General features: G+C 41.0%; 1 protein-coding gene across 1 annotated transcript in view; it reads right to left on the bottom strand.

Moving 5' to 3' along the window:
* lmtk3 (lemur tyrosine kinase 3) overlaps nt 1-17,610 on the bottom strand; it is a 44,729-nt gene that overhangs the window by 22,826 nt on the left and 4,293 nt on the right. Inside the window, exons 2-5 of the mRNA XM_061957888.2 lie at nt 8,914-9,047; nt 8,576-8,723; nt 6,255-6,328; nt 6,066-6,184 (exon numbers count right to left, since the gene is read on the bottom strand). Coding sequence (XP_061813872.2) covers nt 6,066-6,184; nt 6,255-6,328; nt 8,576-8,723; nt 8,914-9,047 — 475 coding nt within the window. The remainder of the gene's footprint in view (nt 1-6,065; nt 6,185-6,254; nt 6,329-8,575; nt 8,724-8,913; nt 9,048-17,610) is intronic.

The following is a 17,610-nucleotide window of genomic DNA, read 5'->3' as shown; positions in this document are numbered from 1 at the left end:
TATATATATACATACACACACACATATATATAATATATATATATTTATAAACACACATATACATACATACATACAGTATATATATATATATATATATATATATATATATATATATATATATATATATATATATATATATATATATATATCGTGTAGCTTGATAACTTCCCCTGTAAATAATAAATGATAAATGGGTTGTACAGCGCTTTTCTACCTTCAAGGTACTCAAAGCGCTTTGACACTACTTCCACATTTACCCATTCACACACACATTCACACACTGATGGAGGGAGCTGCCATGCAAGGCGCTAACCAGCAACCATCAGGAGCAAGGGTGAAGTGTCTTGCTCAGGACACAACGGACATGACGAGGTTGGTACTAGGTGGGGATTGAACCAGGGGTGAAGTGTCTTGCTCAGGACACAACGGACATGACGAGGTTGGTACTAGGTGGGGATTGAACCAGGGACCCTCGGGTCGCGCACGGCCATTCTTCCACTGCGCCACGCCGTCCCTTAGCTACATTTAATCGAGAGTAACTATTGATTGATTGCGACACTTTGATACCGTTAATTTCCTTAGGGAAGCGGCTATCACGCTAATCGCTAGCTAGCTTAAACGCTAACATGAATACTTGACACATTAAAATCAAATGTGGTTCAAAGATTTCAGTGTGTTACCTTTCTGAGCACATTGGACAACATTGGGGTCGTAATGATAATGGTGGTATGAAATGTTTATCACACACAGGAGGCCCAGGGACGCTCGAGAGGATATCTTGGGCCACGCTCACACCGCAGGATGTGATACTTACTTTTTGGACTTTTGTTCAATCAAATCTTTTCATGGACAAGTTCACGCCACAAAAAAAATTAAATGTGATTTCTAATACTAGAAGTTGCAATGATATGAATGGGTTGATGTTGGAATCGTTTGAAAAATGTTGACGTAGTAAGAATGGGTATTTCAGAATTTCTGGAATTTTAGGAAAATTCCAGGAATCCCTGGAATTTTCTTTGAACTTGTCCAAGGTGAGTGGAGTGTTTGGATGGTGGAACAGTTCGAATCAGGTGAGAAATGTGGGACATGGAGAGGTTCTTATATTGCCCATTCATTTTCAATGGTGAGAAAATTCTGGGAAATTCCGGGAATTTTGTGAAAGGGAAAACATGTTTTGGGTTCAAAATATATGGGAAGAGTAGTGTGGGTAGATGGTTGAAAGTTGGGTAAAAAAAACTGCACCAAATCTTGCGAACTTAGGGCATTGTAGAACTATGAATATGTGCATTCATTTGAATGGGAATTTCCTAGAAATTTTGGAAAAACCGGGAATTTTTGAAAAAAAAAAAGACTTATATGAACAAAATGATGATATGAATGGGTTGGTGTTGGAATTTTGGAATCGTTTGAAAAATGTTGACGTAGTAAGAATGGGTATTTCGGAATTCCTGGAATTTTAGGAAAATTCTGGGAATCACTGGAATTTCCTTTGAACTTGTCCAAGGTGAGTGGAGTGTGTGGATGGTGGAACAGTTACAATCAGGTGAGAAATGTGGAATATGGAGAGGTTCTAATATTGCTAATTCATTTTCAATGGTGAGAAAATTCTGGGAAATTCTGGGAATTTTGTGAAAGGGAAAACATGTTTTGGGTTCAAAATATATGGGAAGAGTAGTGTGAAAAAAAACTGCACAACAATTTGAGAACTTAGGGCATGGTAGGTAGAACTTTTTCCTGGAAATGTTTGAAAAACCGTGAATTTTTGAAAAAAAAATGATACTATCACAATTGTCCTAGATAATATAAATGGGTTGGTGTTGGAATTTTGGAATCGTTTGAAAATTGTTGACGTCGTAAGAATGGGTATTTTGGAATTCCTGGAATTTTAGGAACATTTTGGGAATCCCTGGAATTTTCTTTGAACTTGTCCAAGGTGAGTGGAGTGTGTGGATGGTGGAACAGTTCGAATCAGCTGAGAAATGTGGGATATGGAGAGGTTCTTATATTGCTAATTCATTTTCAATGGTGAGAAAATTCTGGGAAATCCGGGGAAAACATGTTTTGGGTTCAAAATATATGGGAAGAGTAGTGTGGGTGGATGGTTGGGTAAAAAAACTGCACAAAACGTTGAGAACTTAGGGCATGGTAGGTAGAACTATGAATATGTTCATTCATTTGAATGGGAATTTCCTGGAAATTTTTGAAAAACCGGGAATTAAAAAAAAAAAAGTATATTAACAAAATTGTCCTAGATGATATAAATGGGTTGGTGTTGGAATTTTGGAATCGTTTGAAAAATGTTGACGTAGTAAGAACTATGAATATGTTCATTCATTTGAATGGGAATTTCCTGGAAATTTGGGAAAAACCGGGAATTATAGAAAAAAAAAGATTTATATTAACAAAATGATGATATGAATGGGTTGGTGTTGGAATTTTGGAATCGTTTGAAACATTTTGACGTAGCAAGATAGGGTATTTCGGAATTACTGGAATTTTAGGGACATTCTGGGAATCCCTGGAATTTTCTTTGAACTTGTCCAAGGTGAGTGGAGTGCGTGGATGGTGGAACAGTTCGAATCAGGTGAGAAATGTGGGATATGGAGAGGTTCTTATATTGCCCATTCATTTTCAATAGTGAGAAAATTCTGGAAAATTCCGGGAATTTTGTGAAAGAGAAAACATGTTTTGGGTTCAAAATATATGGGAAGAGTAGTGTAAAAAAAACTGCACAACATTTTGAGAACTTAGGGCATGGTAGGTAGAACTATAAATATGTTCATTCATTTGAATGGGAATTTCCTGGAAATTTTTGAAAAACCGTGAATTTTTGAAAAAAAAAATTATGTTATCACAATTATCCTAGATGATATGAATGGGTTGGTGTTGGAATTTTGGAACCGTTTGAAAATTGTTGATGTCGTAAGAATGGGTATTTTGGAATTCCTGGAATTTTAGGAACATTTTGGGAATCCCTGGAATTTTCTTTGAACTTGTCCAAGGTGAGTGGAGTGTGTGGATGGTGGAACAGTTCGAATCAGGTGAGAAATGTGGGATATGGAGAGGTTCTTATATTGCTAATTCATTTGCAATGGTGAGAAAATTCTGGGAAATCCCGGGATAACATGTTTTGGGTTCAAAATATATGGGAAGAGTAGTGTGGGTGGATGGTTGGGTAAAAAAAACTGCACAAAACGTTGAGAACTTAGGGCATGGTAGGTAGAACTATGAATATGTTCATTCATTTGAATGGGAATTTCCTGGAAATTTTTGAAAAACCAGGAATTAAAAAAAAAAAAAAGTATATTAACAAAATTGTCCTAGATGATATAAATGGGTTGTTGTTGGAATTTTGGAATTGTTAGAAAAATGTTGACGTAGTAAGAACTATGAATATGTTCATTCATTTGAATGGGAATTTCCTGGAAATTTTGGAAAAACCGGGAATTATTGGAGAAAAAAAAGATTTATATTAACAAAATGATGATATGCATGGGTTGGTGTTGGAATTTTGGAATCGTTTGAAAAATGTTGACGTAGTAAGATAGGGTATTTCGGAATTACTGGAATTTTAGGAACATTCTGGGAATCCCTGGAATTTTCTTTGAACTTGTCCAAGGTGAGTGGAGTGTGTGGATGGTGGAACCGTTCGAATCAGGTGAGAAATGTGGGATATGGAGAGGTTCTTATATTGCCCATTCATTTTCAATAGTGAGAAAATTCTGGAAAATTCCGGGAATTTTGTGAAAGGGAAAACATGTTTTGGGTTCAAAATATATGGGAAGAGTAGTGTAAAAAAAACTGCACAACATTTTGAGAACTTAGGGCATGGTAGGTAGAACTATAAATATGTTCATTCATTTGAATGGGAATTTCCTGGAAATTTTTGAAAAACCGTGAATTTTTGAAAAAAAAATTATGTTATCACAATTATCCTAGATGATATGAATGGGTTGGTGTTGGAATTTTGGAACCGTTTGAAAATTGTTGATGTCGTAAGAATGGGTATTTTGGAATTCCTGGAATTTTAGGAACATTTTGGGAATCCCTGGAATTTTCTTTGAACTTGTCCAAGGTGAGTGGAGTGTGTGGATGGTGGAACAGTTCGAATCAGGTGAGAAATGTGGGATATGGAGACATTCTTATATTGCTAATTCATTTGCAATGGTGAGAAAATTCTGGGAAATCCCGGGATAACATGTTTTGGGTTCAAAATATATGGGAAGAGTAGTGTGGGTGGATGGTTGGGTAAAAAAAACTGCACAAAACGTTGAGAACTTAGGGCATGGTAGGTAGAACTATGAATATGTTCATTCATTTGAATGGGAATTTCCTGGAAATTTTTGAAAAACCAGGAATTAAAAAAAAAAAAAAAGTATATTAACAAAACTGTCCTAGATGATATAAATGGGTTGTTGTTGGAATTTTGGAATTGTTAGAAAAATGTTGACGTAGTAAGAACTATGAATATGTTCATTCATTTGAATGGGAATTTCCTGGAAATTTTGGAAAAACCGGGAATTATTGGGGAAAAAAAGATTTATATTAACAAAATGATGATATGCATGGGTTGGTGTTGGAATTTTGGAATCGTTTGAAAAATGTTGACGTAGTAAGATAGGGTATTTCGGAATTACTGGAATTTTAGGAACATTCTGGGAATCCCTGGAATTTTCTTTGAACTTGTCCAAGGTGAGTGGAGTGTGTGGATGGTGGAACCGTTCGAATCAGGTGAGAAATGTGGGATATGGAGAGGTTCTTATATTGCCCATTCATTTTCAATAGTGAGAAAATTCTGGAAAATTCCGGGAATTTTGTGAAAGGGAAAACATGTTTTGGGTTCAAAATATATGGGAAGAGTAGTGTGGGTAGATGGTTGAAAGTTGGGTAAAAAAAACTGCACAACATTTTGAGAACTTAGGGCATGGTAGGTAGAACTATGAATATGTTCATTCATTTGAATGAGAATTTCCTGGAAATTTGGGAAGAACCGGGAATTTTTGAAAAAAATGTTTTATTTTGATACAATTGTCCTGGATGATATGAATGGGTTGGTGTTGGAATTTTGGAATCGTTTGAAAAATGTTAACGTAGTAAGAATGGGTATTTCGGAATTACTGGAATTTTAGAAAAATTCTGTGAATCCCTGGAATTTTCTTTGAACTTGGAAAATGTTAGTTTGGTTGTCCAGGGTGAGTGGAGTGTGTGGATGGTGGAATGGTTCAGATCAGGTGAGAAATGTGGGATATGGAGAGGTTCTTATATTGCCCATTCATTTTCAATGGTGAGAAAATTCTGGGGAATTCCGGGAATTTTGTGAAAGGGAAAACATGTTTTGGGTTCAAAATATATGGGAAGAGTAGTGTGGGTAGATGGATGAAAGTTGGGTAAAAAAAACTGCACAACATTTTGAGAACTTAGGGCATGGTAGGTAGAACTATGAATACGTTCATTCATTTGAATGGGAATTTCCTGGAAATTTGGGAAAAACCTGGAATTTTTGGGGGGAAAAAGTTTTATATTGACACAATTGTCCTAGATGATATGAATGGGTTGGTGTTGGAATTTTGGTATCGTTTGAAAAATGTTGACATAGTAAGAACTATGAATAAGTTCATTCATTTGAATGGGAATTTCCTGGAAATTTGGGGAAAAAACGGGAATTTTTGAAAAAAAAAAGTTTTGTATTGACACAATTGTCCTAGATGATACGAATGGGTTGGTGTTGGAATTTTGGAATTGTTTTAAAAATGTTGACGTAGTAAGAATGGGTATTTTGGAATTCCTGGAATTTTAGGAACATTCTGGGAATCCCTGGTATTTTCTTTGAACTTGGAAAAGGTTAAATTTGATTGTCCAGGGTGAGTGGAGTGTGTGGATGGTTCAGATCGGGTGAGAAATGTGTTGGTGTTGTGCAGGTTAGAAAATTGGCTCATTCATTTCCAGGGGGGAAATGTCCCAGGAAACCGGGAATTCTGGGTAAGCGGAGAGGCTGTGGTCCTGGAACGGTCCTACGGGATGGAAGTGTGGGCTGAAGAGCGCCACACCTCCACTAGGGGTCTCACCTGTACGGCTCCGACTCGGCCAAGAACTTCCTCTGCTCCAGCGGGCTGCTGCTGACCCTCAGCTCCTGGACCACCACCTGGGAGGAGCTGCAGTCACACAGGACCTCGGCCAGGATCACCTGGAGGGAAGCACAGGTGAGATATCAGAAGGCCACGCCCTTTTCACACTCAGGGGGCGGGGCTTCTTACTTTTCCGAACCAGCCGTTTCCGATCTCCTGCAGGTAGTTCAAGGCGTGCCTCTTGAAACAGGCCGACTTAGAGTCTGCAAAAGCACAAGTGAGACGTTCATTTAGCACTACCTCTAAGTGCGGCCTGGAGCTCAGGTTTTTACACAACAGTTAGCGTTCTGATATTAACATGGCACCCCAGCGTCAGTTGACAAATGCTACCTGTCAGCATGCTAATGTAATGTTTTTTTTTAGGCTACTTTTGTAGGTCATATGTTGATACTTGATGCATGGTATTGTTAGCATGTTAGCATCTAAAACAGGTACACACCTCAGGGTAATATATTTTGCTACTTGACGCATGCTACAGTTAGCATTTTAACATGCTAACTTTAGCATTCTCGCTTTTTTATATAATTGAACAGGTATAGTGTCATATATTTTGGTATTTCATTAATGCTAACTGGTAGCATCTTGTTGTGAGCATGTTAGCCTGACAGCTTTTTTAGCTAATTTTTCTTGTTACTTGGCGCTATCTGGCAAGCATGCTGACTGATAGAGGAAGAAGAAGAAGAAGAAAGAGGAGAAGTAGGATGAAAAGAAGGAGAAGAAAGAGGAGAAGTAGGATGAAAAGAAGGAGAAGCAGGAGAAGAAAGAGGAGAAGGAGAAAAATAAGAACAAACAAAGGAAGACAAACAAGAAGGAGAAGAAGGAGGAAAAGAACAAGAAGAAGGGGAAGAACGAGAAAGAGAAGAGGAATAAAAAAAATAAGGAGAAGCAGACGACGAAAATGTAGCAGAAGGGGAAGAAGTTGGATAAGAAGAAGAAGAGGAGTAGAAGAAGAAGAAGAAAGAGGAGTACAATAAGAAGAAGAAGAAGAAGAAGAAAGAGAAGGAGAAAGGGGAGTAGAAGGAGAAGAAGAAAGGAGTAGAAGAAGAAGAAGAAAGAGAAGTAGAAGGAGGAAAAGAAGAAGAAAGAGTAGTAGAAAGAAGAGAAGAAGAAAGAAGTAGAAGAAGGAGAAGAAGATGAAAGAAGAGAAGATGAACGAGGAGAAGAAGAAGAAAAAGTAGTAGAAGGGGAATAGAAGAAGAAGAAGAAGATGATGAAAGAAGAGAAGATGAACGAGGAGAAGAAGAAGAAAAAGTAGTAGAAGAAGGGGAGTAGAAGAAGAAGAAGAGTAAAAGAAGAAGAAAGAGGAGAAAGGGTAGAAGAAGAAGAAGGAAAAGAAGAAGAAGAAAGCGGAGTAGAAGAAGAAGGAAGAGGAGAAGTAAAAGAAGAAGAAGAAAGAGGAGAATTAGTAGAAGAAGAAGAAAGAGAAGAAGAAGAAAGAGTAGTAGAAGAAGAAGGAAAAAAGAAGAAAGAGGAATAGAAGAAGAAGTAGAAGGAGGAGTAGAAGACGGCATAGAAGAAGAAAGGAGTAGAAGAAGGAGTAGAAGAAGAAGAAAGAGGAGTAGAAAAAGGACTGGAAGAAGAAAGAGGAGTAGAAGAAGGAGAAAGGAGAAGAAGAAAGAGGAGTAGAAGAAGGAAAAAGGAGAAGAAGAAAGAGGAGTAGAAGAAGGAGAAAGGAGAAGAAGAAAGAGGAGTAGAAGAAGGAAAAAGGAGAAGAAGAAAGAGGAGTAGAAGAAAGAGAAAGGAGAAGAAGAAAGAGGAGTAGAAGGAGTAGAAGAAGAAAGAGGAGTAGAAGAAGGAGAAAGGAGGAGAAGAAAGAGGAGTAGAAGAAGGAAAAAGGAGAAGAAGAAAGAGGAGTAGAAGAAGGAGAAAGGAGAAGAAGAAAGAGGAGTAGAAGAAGGAGTAGAAGAAGAAAGAGGAGTAGAAGGAGAAAGGAGAAGAAGAAAGAGGAGTAGAAGAAGGAAAAAGGAGAAGAAGAAAGAGGAGTAGAAGAAGGAGAAAGGAGAAGAAGAAAGAGGAGTAGAAGAAAGAGAAAGGAGAAGAAGAAAGAGGAGTAGAAGAAGGAGTAGAAGAAGAAAGAGGAGTAGAAGAAGGAGAAAGGAGGAGAAGAAAGAGGAGTAGAAGAAGGAGAAAGGAGGAGAAGAAAGAGGAGTAGAAGAAGGAAAAAGGAGAAGAAGAAAGAGGAGTAGAAGAAGGAGAAAGGAGAAGAAAAAAGAGGAGTAGAAGAAGGAGTAGAAGGATTATCATTTTAAAGAATGTTTTCAGGTACACACCTCAGGGTAATATATTTTGCTACTTGACGCATGCTACAGTTAGCATTGCTAACATTAGCATTCTCACTGTTTTCTACAACTGAACAGGTCTAGTGTCATATATTTTGGTATTTCACGAATGCTAACTGGTAGCATGCTGACTTAGCCGCCCCGAAGCAGGAGCGCCCGCCTGAGCAGTACCTCCTCCATCCCGCAGGGCGGCGCAGGTGTGGCGTTCTCTGACGGGCAGGGTGTAGACCTCAGGGAGGGAGGGGCACGAGGACAGGCTGTCCTCCTGGATCGGACTGGAGCCTCCGGAACATTCTTCCCCGTCCGCATTGTCAAACTCCTGCAAAGAAAAACTTCCTCGTGAGTTTTGAATGTTTTGTTTGGAAACATTTCATTGTAGCGTTAAAACATTGTGAGATATTGTAACTTCACTCTTTTACTGTCATTATTATATATTTTGATTATTCTTTGTCAATATCACGCTCGTTGATCATATTATTGTTATGAAGGACATTAAAAAGAAGACTGACATTGAAGCCCACTCCTCCTCTCTTGCAGCACAGGCAGGTGAGCAGCAGCAGCACGAAGGAGACCAGGCCCGAGCAGGAGATGAGGATGACCACGTAGGGAGGCGGGGACAAGGCCGCCGTCCTGCTGGGAGAAACTGCAAGGAGGAGGAGGAGCAAGAGTTAGCGGGATGCCACTTGACCAGGGAGGAGAAGAACATGGAGGAGGAGCAGAGGACCGACAGGTAGAATAAGACCAAGAAGAAGATGAGGAGGAGGAGGAGGAGGAGAAGAAGAAGGAGGAGGAGGAGGAGAAGAAGAAGAAGAAGGGGGAGGAGCAGAGGACCGAGAGGTAGAATAAAACCAAGAAGAAGATGAGAAGAAGGAGGAGGAGGAGGAGAAAGAGGAGGAGGAGGTGAAGAAGGTGAAGAAGAAAAAGAAAGAGGAAAAGAAGAAGAAAAACAAGAAGGAGAAGGAGAAGCAGAGGACAAAAAAAGAAAAGAAAAGAAGAAAGAGGAAAAGAAAAAGAAAGACAAAAAAAGACGAAAAAGGAAGAGGAAGAAGAAGAAAGAGGAGAAGGAGGATGAGAAGATGGAGAAGCAGGAGAAGAAAGAGGAGAAGGAGAAAAATAAGAACAAACTAAGGAAGAAAAACAAGAAGGAGAAGAAGGAGGAAAAGAACAAAAAGAAGGGGAAGAACGTGAAGGAGAAGAGGAATAAAAAAAATAAGGAGAAGCAGATGACGAAAATGTAGCAGAAGGAGGGGAAGAAGAAGAAGAAGAGGAGGAAAAGAAGAAAGAGGAGTAGAAGAAGAAGAAGAAGAAGAAGAAGAAAGAGGAGTAGAAGAAGGAGGAAAAGAAGAATAAAGAGGAGTAGTAGAAAGAAGAGAAGAAGAAAGAAGTAGAAGAAGGAGAAGAAGATAAAAGAAGAGAAGATGAACGAGGGGAAGAAGAATAAAAAGGAGTAGAAGAAGGAGAAGAAGAAGAAGAAGTAGAAAGTAGTAGGAGGAGAAGAAGAAGAAATATGAGTAAAAGAAGAAGAAAGAGGAGAAGAAGAAGAAGAAAATGATAAAGAAAGCGGAGTAGAAGAAGAACAAAGAGGAGTAGAAGAAGAAGAAGAAGAAGAAGAAAGAGGAGAATTAGTAGAAGAAGAAGAAGAAGAAGAAGAAGAAGAAGAAGAAGAAGAAGAAGAAGAAGAAGAAGAAGAAGAAGAAGAAGAAGAAAGATGAGTAGAAGAAGGAGTAGAAGAAGAAAGAGGAGTAGTAGAAGAAGGAGTAGAAGAAGTAGAAGAAGAAGAAAGAGGAGTAGAAGAAGGAGTAGAAGAAGAAGAAAGAGGAGTAGAAGAAGAAGAAAGAGGAGTAGAAGAAATAGTAGAAGAAGAAAGAAGAGTAGAAGAAGAAAGAGGAGTAGAAGAATAAGAAAGAGGAGTAGAAGAAGGAGTAGAAGAAGAAGAAAGAGTAGAAGAAGAAGAAAGAGGAGTAGAAGATGTAGTAGAAGAAGAAGGAGGAGTAGAAGAAGAAAGAGGAGTAGAAGAAGAAAGAGGAGTAGAAAAAGAAGAAAGAGGAGTAGAAGAAGAATAAAGAGGAGTAGAAGAAGTCATTTCTTGGCCATCGGAGCAGCAGGTTAGCTTGAAGGCCAATGGAGAATTTGCACCAAGGGATTGTGGGTAAGCAGGAAAAGTTGAAGTTTGAAAGTAGAGCAGCGGATCATTCCGGAACAAGGAGAGGAAATATCAGCCTTCCACTCAGGAAACAGTTAAGAAGCGGGGGTGGGGGGCAGGAAGTGCTAATTGGGGAAAGGTGCTAAAAGAATTCATATAAATATATAAAACTATATATAAATATGTATATATATAGAGAGAGAGAGGGTGGGGGGGCGAGGGACATTTGGACATGTGTACCTCAAAGTGGTGGATTGTGGGGAAGGAACCACCTGTAGACAAAAAGGGGGCACGCTGGTTAATGACCACTGTATAACTTTGATTTACTTGTATACTTTTATTTACCTGTATACTTTTATTTACAGTCGTGCTCATAAGTTGACATACCCTGGGAGAATTGATGATTTCTTGGCCATTCTTCAGAGAATATGAATGATAACACAAAAACCTTTCTTCCACTCATGCTTAATGCTTGTGTCAAGCTATTTATTGGCAAACAACTCTTTTGAAATCAAAATGACAAAAGAAAGTACCCAAATGACCCTGATCAAAAGTTGACATACCCCAGTGACTTTGACCTGATAACATGCACAAAGGTTGACACAAACAGCTTTGAATGGCTAATCAAGGTTCTAATCCTCACCTGTGACATGTTTGTTTGTAATGAATGTGTGTGTATAAAAGGTGAGTGAGTTTCTGGGCTTCTGACAGACCATTGCATCTTTCATCCAGTGCTGCACACATGTTTCTGGATTCTGAGTCATGGGGAAGGCAAAAGAATTGTCAAAGGATCTGCGAGAAAAGGTCATTGAACTGCATAAAACAGGAAAGGGGTATAAAAAGATATCCAAGGAATTGAGAATGCCAGTCAGCAGTGTTCAAGCGCTGATTAAGAAGTGGAAAATGAGGGATTCAGGTAGACCAGCAAAGATTTCAGCCACAACTGCCAGGAAAATTGTCCGAGATGCAAAGAAAAATCCACAAATAACTTCAGCTGAAATACAGGACTCTTTGAAAAATTGTGGTGTGGCTGTTTCAAGATGCACAATAAGGAGGCACTTGAAGAAAAATGGGCTGCATGGTCATGCCAAAAAGTTCAATTTTGGTCTCATCACTCCAAATGACTTTGTTCCAGAAGTTTTGAGCCTTGTCTCTGTGCTGTTTGGCGTAATGTAAGCGGGATACTTTGTGACATTTGCGCAGAAATGGCTTTCTTCTGGCGACTCGACCATGCAGCCCATTCTTCTTCAAGTGCCTCCTTATTGTGCATCTTGAAACAGCCACACCACAATTTTTCAAAGAGTCCTGTATTTCAGCTGAAGTTATTTGTGGATTTTTCTTTGCACCTCCAACAATTTTCCTGGCAGTTGTGGCTGAAATCTTTGCTGGTCTACCTGAATCCCTCATTTTCCACTTCTTAATCAGCGCTTGAACACTGCTGATTGGCATTCTCAATTCCTTGGATATCTTTTTATACCCCTTTCCTGTTTTATGCAGTTCAATGACCCTTTTCTCGCAGATCTTTTGACAATTCTTTTGCCTTCCCCATGACTCAGAATCCAGAAACATGTGTGCAGCACTGGATGAAAGATGCAATGGTCTGTCAGAAGCCCAGAAACTCACTCACCTTTTATACACACACATTCATTACAAACAAACATGTCACAGGTGAGGATTGGAACCTTGATTAGCCATTCAAACCTGTTTGTGTCAACTTTTGTGCATGTTATCAGATCAAAGTCACTGGGGTATGTCAACTTTTGATCAGGGTCATTTGGGTACTTTCTTTTGTCATTTTGATTTAAAAAGAGTTGTTTGCCAATAAATAGCTTCACACAACCATTAAGCATGAGTGGAAGAAAGGTTTTTGTGTTATCATTCATATTCTCTGAAGAATAGCCAAGGAATCATCAATTCTCCCAGGGTATGTCAACTTATGAGCACGACTGTAGTTGTATACTAGCATAGCTTTTACTTAGTTGTATACTAGCAGAAATTTTACTTAGTTGTATACTAGCATATTCCATCCATCCTCTTCTGCTTATCCGAGGTCAGGTCACGGGGGCAGCAGCCTAAGCAGACTTCCCTCTCCCAGCCACTTCGTCCAGCTCCTCCCAGGGGATCCAAAGGCGTTCCCAGGCCAGCTGGGAGAGCTTGTGTCCTCTACCGATTGGACGTGCCCTAAACACCTCCCTAGGGAGGTGTCCGAAGGGCATCCTGACCAGATGCCCGAACCGCCTCATCTGGCTCCTCTCCTTGTGGAGGAGCAGCGGCTTTACTCTGACCTCCTCCCGGGTCCACATCACTGCAGACACCACACCGATCTGCCTGTCGATCTCACGATCCACTCTTCCCCCACTCGTGAACGAGACTCTGAGGTACTTGAACTCCTCCACTTGGGGCAGGGTCTCCTCCCCAACCCGGAGATGGCACTCCACTCTTTTCCGGGCGAGAACCATGGACTCGGACTTGGAGGTGCTGAGTCCCATCCCAGTCGCTTCACATTCGGCTGCGAACCGATCCAGTGAGAGCTGAAGATCATGGCCAGATGAAGCCATCAGGACCACATCATCTGCAAAAAGCAGAGACCTAATCCTGCAGCCACCAAACCGGATCCCCTCAACGCCCTGACTGCGCCTAGAAATTCTGTCCATAAAAGTTGTAAACAGAATCGGTCAGAAAGGGCAGCCATGGCTGAGTCCAACCCTCACTGGAAACGGTTCCGACTCATTGCTGGCAATGCGGACCCAGCTCTGACATAGTTTATACAGGGAGCCACAATTAGGCGGTCCAATACCTCATACTCTCTGAGCACTCCCCACAGGACTTCTCGAGGGAAACGGTTGACTGTCTTCTCCAAGTCCACAAAGCACATGTAGACTGGTTGGGCAAACTCCCATGCACTCTCAAGGACCCTACCGAGAGTATAGAGCTGGTCTACACTTCTAAGACCAGGAGGAGAACCACAATGTTCCTCCTGAATCCGAGGTTCAACTATCCGGCGTAGCCTCCTCTCCAGTGTCCCTGAAAAGACCTTACTGGGAAGGCTGACGAGTATGATCCCACGATAGTTGGAACACACCCTCCGGTTTCCCTTCTTAAAGAGAGGAACCACCACCCCAGTCTGCCAATCCGGAGGCACCGCCCCTAATATCCAAGCAATGTTGCGGTATCTTGTCAACCAAGACAGCCCCACAGCATCCAGAGTCTTAAGAAACTCCAGGCAGATCTTACCCACCCCCAAGGCCCTTCCACCGAGGAGCTTTTTAACTACCTCGGCAACCTCAGCCCCAGAAATAGGAGAGTCCACCACAGATTCCCCAGGCACTGCTTCCTCATAGGAAGATGTGTAGGTGGAATTGAGGAGGTCTTCGAAGCATTCCCTCCACCGATTCACAACATCTTGAGTCGAGGTCAGCAGCACACCATCCCCACCATACACGGTGTCGACAGTGCACTGCTTCCCCCTCACTCGGTCACAGATGGTGGTCCAGAATCGCTTCGAATGCGTCCGGAAGACATTTTCCATGGCTTAACCCATCTCCCATGTTTGAGTTTTGCCTCTGCAATTGCCAAAGCAGCACACCAGTGGGCAGCATAGAGAAAAGTGCTATATAATTATAATTCACTTCACACTTTGCATCAGTCCATCTTAGATGAGCTCAGGCCCAGCGAAGCGTTTCTGGGTGTTGTTGATAAATGGCTTTGGCTTTGCATAGTACTTGCACTTACAGATGTAGCAACCAACTGTAGTTACTGACAGTGGTTTTCTGAAGTGTTCCTGAGCCCATGTGGTGATATCCTTTACACACTGATGTGACTTTTTGATGCCTGAGGGATCCAAGGTGTGTAATATCATGGCTTACGTGCAGTGATTTCTCCAGATCCTCTGAACCTTTTGATGATATTACGGAGCGTAGATGGTGAAATCCCTAAATTCCTTGTTGAGAAATGTTGTTCTTAAACAATTTGCTCAGGCATTTGTTGACAAAGTGGTGACCCTCGCCCCGTCCTTGTTTGTGAATGACTGAGCATTTCATGGAAGCTGCTTTTATACCCAATCATGGCACCCACCTGTTCCCAATTAGCCTGTTCACCTGTGGGATGTTCCAAATAAGTCTTTGACGAGCATTCCTCAACTTTCTCACTCTTTTTTGCCACTTGTGCCAGCTTTTTTGAAACATGTTTGCAGGCATCAAATTCCAAATGCGATAATATTTGCAAAAAACAAGAAAGTTTCTCAGTGTGAACATGAAATATCTTGTCTTTGCAGTCTATTCAATTGAATATAAGTTGAAAAGGATTTGTTGTATTCTCTTTTTATTTACCATTTACACAACCTGACAACTTCACTGCTTTTGGGGTATGTAGCTGACAGTCTAAATGCCACAAACGAGCTGACATCTTGTGGACAACAAGAGTAAATCAGGTCAATGACCATGAATTTCACATCTGCACAGCATTTTGATATAACACCCCATCCATGCAACCTTTCCCACTCATGGCGCAAACTGCAACCCGCACACAAAGTCAACACACACAGTCACACACACGACACAACCGGCTCACTGAACTATGGAGATTTTTTTTTTTTAAATGTCCATGCACCATACATAATTCAACATTAAGCCCATTTAAATACCCTGCAATGCATGATGGGGAAAATGCAAAACACTCTCAACGCTTATCAATGTTTGGCACATTTTAGCTGCTTGATATACACTATATTGTCAAAAGTATTTGGCCACCCATCCAAATGATGAGAATCAGGTGTCCAGGTGTATCAAATCAAGCACTTAGGCATGGAGACTGTTTCTACAAACATTTGTGAAAGAATGGGCCGCTCTCAGTGATTTCCAGCGTGGAACTGTCATAGGATGCCACCTGTGCAACAAATCCAGTCGTGAAATTTCCTCGCTCCTAAATATTCCAAAGTCAACTTTATTATAAGAAAAATGAAGAGTTTGGGAACAACAGCAACTCAGCCACCAAGTGGTAGCCCACGTAAACTGACAGAGAGGTCAGCATAGTGCAAAGACTTTCTGCACAGTCACTTGCTACAGAGCTCCAAACTTCATGTCACCTTCCATTTAGCCCACATACAGTACGCAGAGAGCTTCATGGAATGGGTTTCCATGGCCGAGCAGCTGCATCTAAGCCATACATCACCAAGTCCAATGCAAAGCGTGGGATGCAGTGGTGTAAAGCACGTCGCCACTGGACTCTAGAGCAGTGGAGACGCCTTCTCTGGGCTGATGAACCACACTTTTCCATCTGGCAATCTGATGGACCAGTCTGGGTTTGGAGGTTGCCAGGAGAACGCTACATTTCGGACTGCATTGTGCCAAGTGTGAAATTTGGTGGAGGAGGAATTATGGCGTGGGGTTGTTTTTTAGGAGTTGGGCTTGGCCCCTTAGTTCCAGTGAAAGGAACTTTGAATGCTCCAGGATACCAAAACACTTTGGACAATTCCATGCTCCCAACCTTGTGTGAACCGTTTGGAGTGGGCCCCTTCCTCTTCCAACATGACTGTGCACCAGTGCACAAAGCAAGGTCCATAAAGACATGGATGACAGAGTCTGGTGTGGATGAACTTGACTGGCCTGCACAGAGTCCTGACCTGAACCCCATAGAACACCTTTGGGATGAATTAGAACGGAGACTGAGAGCCAGGCCTTCTCCACCAACATCAGTGTGTGACCTCACCAATGCGCTTTTGGAAGAATGGTGGAAAATTGCTATAAACACACTCTACAACCTTGTGGACAGCCTTGCCAGAAGAGATGTAATAGCTGCAAAAGGTGGACCCACATCATATTGAACCCTATGGTTTAGGAATGGGATGGCACTTCAAGTTCATATGTGAGTCAAGGCAGGTGGCAACATATATATACATATATATATATATATCTATATATATACAAACCCCGTTTCCATATGAGTTGGGAAATTGTGTTAGATGTAAATATAAACGGAATACAATGATTTGCAAATCATTTTCAAGCCATATTCAGTTGAATATGCTACAAAGACAACATATTTGATGTTCAAACTCATAAACTTTTTTTTTTTTTTTTTGCAAATAATAATTAACTTAGAATTTCATGGCTGCAACACGTGACAAAGTAGTTGGGAAAGGGCATGTTCACCACTGTGTTACATGGCCTTTCCTTTTAACAACACTCAGTAAAGGTTTGGGAACTGAGGAGACACATTTTTGAAGCTTCTCAGGTGGAATTCTTTGCCATTCTTGCTTGATGTACAGCTTAAGTTGTTCAACAGTCCGGGGGTCTCCATTGTGCTATTTTAGGCTTTATAATGCGCCACACATTTTCAATGTCTGGACTACAGGCAGGCCAGTCTAGTACCCGCACTCTTTTACTATGAAGCCACGTTGATGTAACACGTGGCTTGGCATTGTCTTGGTAACGTTGCTTGGATGGCAACATATGTTGCTCCAAAACCTGTATGTACCTTTCAGCATTAATGGTGCCTTCACAGATGTGTAAGTTACCCATGTCTTGGGCACTAATACACCCCCATACCATCACACATGCTGCCTTTTACACTTTGACCCTAGAACAATCCGGATGGTTCTTTTCCTCTTTGGTCCGAAGGACATGACGTCCACGGTTTCCAAAAACAATTTGAAATGTGGACTCGTCAGACCACAGAACACTTTTCCACTTTGTATCAGTCCATCTTAGATGAGCTCAGGCCCAGCGAAGCTGAACGCGTTTCTGGGTGTTGTTGATAAACGGTTTTCGCCTTTCATAGGAGAGTTTTAACTTGCACTTACAGATGTAGCGACCAACTGTAGTTACTGACAGTGAGTTTCTGAAGTGTTCCTGAGCCCATGTGGTGATATCCTTTACACACTGATGTGGCTTGTTGATGCAGTACAGCCTGAGGGATGGAAGGTCACGGGCTTAGCTGCTTACGTGCAGTGATTTCTCCAGATTCTCTGAACCCTTTGATGATATTACGGACCGTAGATGGTGAAATCCCTAAATTCCTTGCAATAGCTGGTTGAGAAAGGTTTTTCTTAAACTGTTCAACAATT

Source organism: Nerophis lumbriciformis, linkage group LG04, assembly GCF_033978685.3.
Source record: "Nerophis lumbriciformis linkage group LG04, RoL_Nlum_v2.1, whole genome shotgun sequence".
Lineage (NCBI taxonomy): Eukaryota > Metazoa > Chordata > Actinopteri > Syngnathiformes > Syngnathidae > Nerophis > Nerophis lumbriciformis.
This window is presented reverse-complemented; position numbering and strand designations above follow the sequence as displayed.